The following is a 5,992-nucleotide window of genomic DNA, read 5'->3' on the forward strand; positions in this document are numbered from 1 at the left end:
AAAAGAGATAGCAGGGAAAGGTTTACTCTGCCAGATAGAGGAGCAGAGTAAACCTTTCGGGGAGAAAATGTCTCTCTCCCAGGTGTCCGGGAGCCGCTATCTTATAGCAGGAGACTCCCGGAACGCCCGGGAGAGTTCAGATGTCTGAAACCGTCACATGACAATAAAACAAAAATGTATCAGTACTTGTATCTGTGAGTACTTGTATCTGTGAGTACTTGGACAAGTATCAGTACTTGTATCTGTGAGTACTTGGACAAGTATCAGTACTTGTATCTGTGAGTACTTGGACAAGTATCAGTACCTGTACTTAAAAAAATGGTATCGGTGCACCCTTACATATATTTATATAAAACAAATCATACATTAAAACAGGGATGCACAAATCCCACGAGCTCCGTATGCTCCTTACAAATGACAGCTGCCTCCTAACGTTTGAATTTTTCTCTAGTCTAGTCTTGGAGCTGGAAAAGTATCTGTACATATCTGAACATCACTAGTATACAGTAGTATATGAACAGACCGTACTATCCAGAGAATTCCAATACTTCAGACTTTATTGAAATTCACAGCAAATCCAGTATAACGGTGAATAAAAGTGTATAAAGCAACAAATGTCAGCACTGCACACCCCCAACCAGCTACAACCTCTATCTACCCTCTGTGCAGTGCTGGCATTTGTTGCTTTATACACTTTTATTCACTGTTATACTGGATTTGCTGTGAATTTCAATAAAGTCTGCAGTATTGGAATTCTCTGGATAGTGCGGTCTTTTCATATACTACTACATTCCAAGGTGGAGACACACTTATTGGACCAGCACCTGGGGAGTCCTGATGGTGGCTAAAGAATTGGAGCGGTGAGATTTCCTTTGGCTCTACATCACTAGTATACAGTTGTAGCAGCTAAGCCGGTTGCCGTTGAGACCTCTAGTACCTCCAGTCCAATTAGTAACCATCGGGGGTGTGGTCTGTAGGCTTAAGGCACCATGTTCTGTACCTATAGGCTCCCAAGATGCAAATTCAGTCCCAGAGGGGCACAGGTATGAAGTGACAAATTTTTGGCACACCAGCTTCTTTACAATGCATAGGTTACTCATACAGCTAGATCACTCACCTGGGCGTACAGACTGGACAAGGACAATCCGATCCCCACTAACGGTGAAGCCAAAGCCATTTTGATCCCTCTGTACAACCACACAGCGTTGAACCAAACCTGAGAAGATGAAAAGAAACATAACTGATATAAGCACGGTGCACAGATCTCCCAGTGATCACATGGGGGAGCCATTGTCCAATTTTAGCTCCATATTTTCATTCAATGGCCATACATCACTAACAGAAAGTCAAATTAATCATCAACTTAGCACTGCTTATTACCTAAATGTAATGCCTGGTTGAATTATCATATACAGTGGTGATATAAAAAAAAGTACACCCTCTTTGAATTCTATGGTTTTAAGTATCAGGACATAATAAAAAATCATCTGGTCATAAGCAGGTCTTAAAATTAGGTAAATCTCATATGTACAATAATAGATGACATATTACAGCGTGTCATTATTTATCTTACAAACGTAAAGCCAAAATGGAGAAGCCATGGGTGAAAAAATAAGTACACCTTACGATTCAGTAGCTTGTAGAACCACCATTAGCAGCAATAAATTGAACTAATTGTTTTCTGTATGATTTTATCAATCTTTTACATCGTTGTGGAGGAATTTCGGCCCACTCTTCTTAAAAAAAAATGCTTCAGTTCATTGAGGTTTGTAGGCATTTGTTTATGCACAGCTCTCTTAAAGGAGAACTATGAGGTGAGTGCTTTTCACTCACCTCATAGTTCTAGCCGACCTGTGACAAAGACTGTCACAGGTCGACTCAGTAGATCAGGAGGTGAGCGAACACATATCGGCATTCGCTCACGTCTCGATCCTGTCACGGCTCTCTGTCTGCCGTGAAAGGGGAGGGGCTGGATTCCACCCTCCCCGCTCCGATCCGCCAGCGCTGACTGGCGGAACGGACGGGGGAAAGGGCGAGATAGGCAGAGCTAGGCGGATCCCGGCACAATTGTCGGGATCGGCTTCAGCTGAGGCATCTCAGTATACCGCGAGCAGCAGCTCGCGGTATACATAGTTACATAGTTACATAGTATTTGAGGTTGAATAAAGACATTAGTCCATCAAGTCCAACCTATTAGGAAATATCCAGATATCTGCGGCGTCTCAGTATACCACGAGCTACAGCTCGCGGTATACTGAGCCTGGGGTGACGGGAGGATGCTAGTTTGTGTCCTCCCGTTACCCTAAGGAGAACTATGGGGAAAAGCCTTAACCCCATAGTTCTCCTTTAAGGTCTCACCACAGCATTTCGATTGGGTTGAGGTCTGGACTTTGATTGCGTCATTGCAACACCTTGATTCTTTTCGTTTTTAGCCATTCTGTTGTAGATTTGCTGGTGTACTTGTGATTATTGCCCTGTTGCATGACCCAATTTCAGCCAAGCTTTAGCTCTCGGACAGATGGCCTCACATCTGAATACTTTGGTATACAGAGGAGTTTATGGTCAACTCATTGAATGCAAGGTGCCTGGGTCCTGTGACTGCAAAACAAGCATAAATCATCACCCCTCTACCACTGTGCTTGACAGCTGGTACGAGGTGGTCTGTTTGGTTTTTGCCCAATGTGGTGCTGTGCATTATGGCCAAACATTGCACTTTGGTCTCGTCTGTCCAAAGGACATTGTCCCTGAAGTCTGGTGGTTTGTTCAGTGGCAACTTTGCAAACCTAAGCCATGCTGCCATGTTCTTCTTAGTGAGAAGAGGCTTTCTCCAGGCAAACCTTCCAAATAAACTATACTGGTTCAGTCTTTTTCTAATTGTACTGTCAGGAACTTTAACATTTAACATGGGTTTTCTGTCATTTCTCTGTGCATTGTACATCCTGAACTTGCTGCTGAATTTGCTGGGTAGTCCACTTCTGGGAAGATTGGCAGCGGTCTTGAATGTTTTTCACTTGTGAATAATAATTTTCACTGTAGAATGATGGATCTTACATTGTTTGCAAACGGCATTATAACCCTTCCCTGATTGATGGGCAGCAACAATTGCTTCTCTACGATCAATGCTGAGGTCTTCTCTCCTTGGCATTGTGTTAACACACACCTGAATGCTCCAGATCAGCAAACTGCTAAAACGTCAGCTGTTATAGAGGTGGTCACACTTGCTGATGATCAATTAATCAAGGGTATTTGCTTAGCAGCACCTGGCTGCTACGTAGCCTCTTATTCCTATGGAAGCAGTAGGGGTGTACTTAGTTTTTCACACATGGCTTCTCCATTTTGGCTTTATGTTTGTAAAATAACTAATCACACGGTTTAATATGTCATGTAGTGATGTTCATCTGAGGCTGTATTTATCTAATTTAAGACCTGCTAAGTACCAGATGATTTTTGTTTTGTCCTGATACGTAAAACCATAGAATTCAAGAAGGGTGCACTTTCTTTTTCACACGACTGTATATATACTTTTTAACTTCAGCCAATAAAATATACAGTATATGGCTAGAAACATGCTAAAAAGGCAAAATAACAAATAATCACCAGTGTAGCAAGTTGTAAACAAGTGGTTCTTGTTGATCACTTTAACCCCTTAGTGACCAAGGGATTTACATGTGTACGTTGCCAGCATCGGGCTGTTTAAACAGACTCTGTTTAAACTTGTAAAGCCGACTGTCGGCTTTACAACAGAAGCGATTCTGGCAACTTACCTGTCGCCAGAACGCTTCTGTGTCCCGTAGAAGGGGCCGCCCCCCCCCACCGGACACCGCCGCCGTGCTTCCCGGGCTCCGTTGCCTCTCCTACGGGCCCGGGACCGGCTTCCTTGGTGTCCGCGGGGAGCTGGGGAGGAGGTCGGCGAACTTCCGTTCATCGATCCCCTCCCCGTTCTATGGGACCGGGAGCGATGCAGATTGCATTACTTCCGGTCCCTCGGCTGTCAGTTCTGGGCTCCTGCAGCCCAGCTATAAGCTATTGAGGAATATAACAAGGGTGCAAAAAATGAAAAAATAGACCTCAGTCATGAAGGGGTTAAGGTACATGTGCATTTTGGAGCATGTGCTGAAGTGTACACATTCAGATGCACTAGAAACTTGCTCGGACTAGTCTGATTCTAACAATCATGGTCACACTTAAGGGTCCCCACACACCTTACGATTATCGTACGATTATCGCGGGAAATCCCGCGATCGTACGATTATCGTAAGGTGTGTGGAAGCCGTGCGACCTCTACTACTGTAAGGTCGCACGACTTTAAACTTACGGACATGTTAAAGTCTTGCCATGGTTGTAAGGTGTGTGCCCAGCCAAAGGATTGCAGAAACATGGCTTTGTATAAAAAAAAAAAAAAAATCTACCTCCCTTTGCCACCTTATTGTCAAGGAGCAGAGACAGACCACTAGGCCATGTTTGTGCATTTTGTAACGGCGTGGAGAAAAACAGCAATTGTAAGAAAATGAAATGAACAAAATGTAACTAAAATATAACTATACTAGAACAAAATTAACCCATTATCTCTTGATATATCCAGAGACACCATAAAACTTTGCAAATGAGAGAGAGGAGCTGCCTGCTTTTTGAAATTTGAGATCTCCAATGATTATATGAGTGCAGGGTAAAGGTGCCCATACACTTTACAACCCTCGCAAGACTTTTGTCTTGCGAGGGTTGTAAAGTACTTTAAAAAACGTACGATCTGCCCATCTTGGACAGGCAGATCGTACCTGCGATCATTGCAAGCCCGCCCCCCTGATGGGCATGCTTCCGATGACTGCAATGCTCAACGGGCAATGTGCACCGGCCCGTTGGGGAGTGATCTCTCGATCATGTTAAAAACCAGCCGAAAATCGTACGATTCGCGGCTGGTTTTCCAACATGCTCGATATACAAAAGACGTGCGACCAAACATTAGAAACGGTCGCGCGCCTTCCATACACTGCACGATTCTCGTACGATCGCGTGATTTCCCGCAAATTCTCGTACGAGAATCGTGCAGTGTATGGGCACCTTAACACTACATCATCATTGCCACTGCACTGAAGGCAATGAGGGTTGATTTAGTAAAAGAGTAGACAATGTTCACTCATCATATAAATATATATACACAGTAATATATATCTATAGATAGATATAGATCTATATAAATCTATATATATATACATCTATAGATCTATATATTATTTTTTTTATTTTGCTTGCTTGCTCTTGATTAAATTTGGGAAGTGAACATAACTTCACCTTCTTCACTAGTCAGCATTGTCTACTCCCTTAGATCAACCCCACTGAACCAGATGAAAGATCCCCTCCTTGCTGTATCTCAGTCCTTGTCAGCAATTACAGTGCAGATGAAGACCGAAAACATTTAATGAATGTATCTTTTGTGCTGTGTGCCTGGAAATGTTGCTTCCCACTATAGCACCTTCATTGTAAATATGCTCTCAGTATAATCTTAGTGGGTTACATTTAAAGCCCTGCTCAATTAATCACTAAGAATGCACAAAAGTACATAAAACAAAAATGCACAAAACAAGTTAAAATGGTATTAATATAGAAAAATAAACAAAACATGCTCCTCAAGGACTACAAATGTCTAAGTTTTTTAAGAGGAAATATTATATAAACGTTTTTTGTTTTTTTAAATCAAAACATTCACAAGGTTTTGATTGCAAAAGATATTTCCTGGATGTCTCTGGCTTCACTACTTCCAAGTAACCTTTTCTAAACAAGCCTATAACAAGGATTAGAGAAAAGCCAGGATCCCTATACGCTTTGGATCAGTGTTTTAAAGTAAAGAAGCCCCCGGAAGAGCATGACAGCCAGGAAACTAGAACTTTCAAGAGATGCAAGCAAGGGCATTAGATATTCTCAAGACAGACTGCCTTTAAGCAGGGTCAGCAACCCATCGATCACAGTCTACCAGTCAGTCACAGGCGACGATGGA

At 42.6% G+C, this 5,992-nt stretch overlaps 1 protein-coding gene across 6 annotated transcripts in view; it reads right to left on the reverse strand.

Moving 5' to 3' along the window:
- Window positions 1-5,992, reverse strand: part of ARHGEF11 (Rho guanine nucleotide exchange factor 11) — a 171,906-nt gene that overhangs the window by 79,083 nt on the left and 86,831 nt on the right. For all 6 annotated transcript variants that reach the window (XM_018568290.1, XM_018568289.1, XM_018568286.1 and 3 more), the window contains one exon: window positions 1,118-1,216. In XM_018568290.1, coding sequence (XP_018423792.1) covers window positions 1,118-1,216 — 99 coding nt within the window. The remainder of the gene's footprint in view (window positions 1-1,117; window positions 1,217-5,992) is intronic.

This window comes from Nanorana parkeri, unplaced genomic scaffold (genome assembly GCF_000935625.1).
Source record: "Nanorana parkeri isolate BGI_ZX_2015 unplaced genomic scaffold, ASM93562v1 scaffold1167, whole genome shotgun sequence".
In the NCBI taxonomy this organism is placed as follows: Eukaryota; Metazoa; Chordata; class Amphibia; order Anura; family Dicroglossidae; genus Nanorana; species Nanorana parkeri.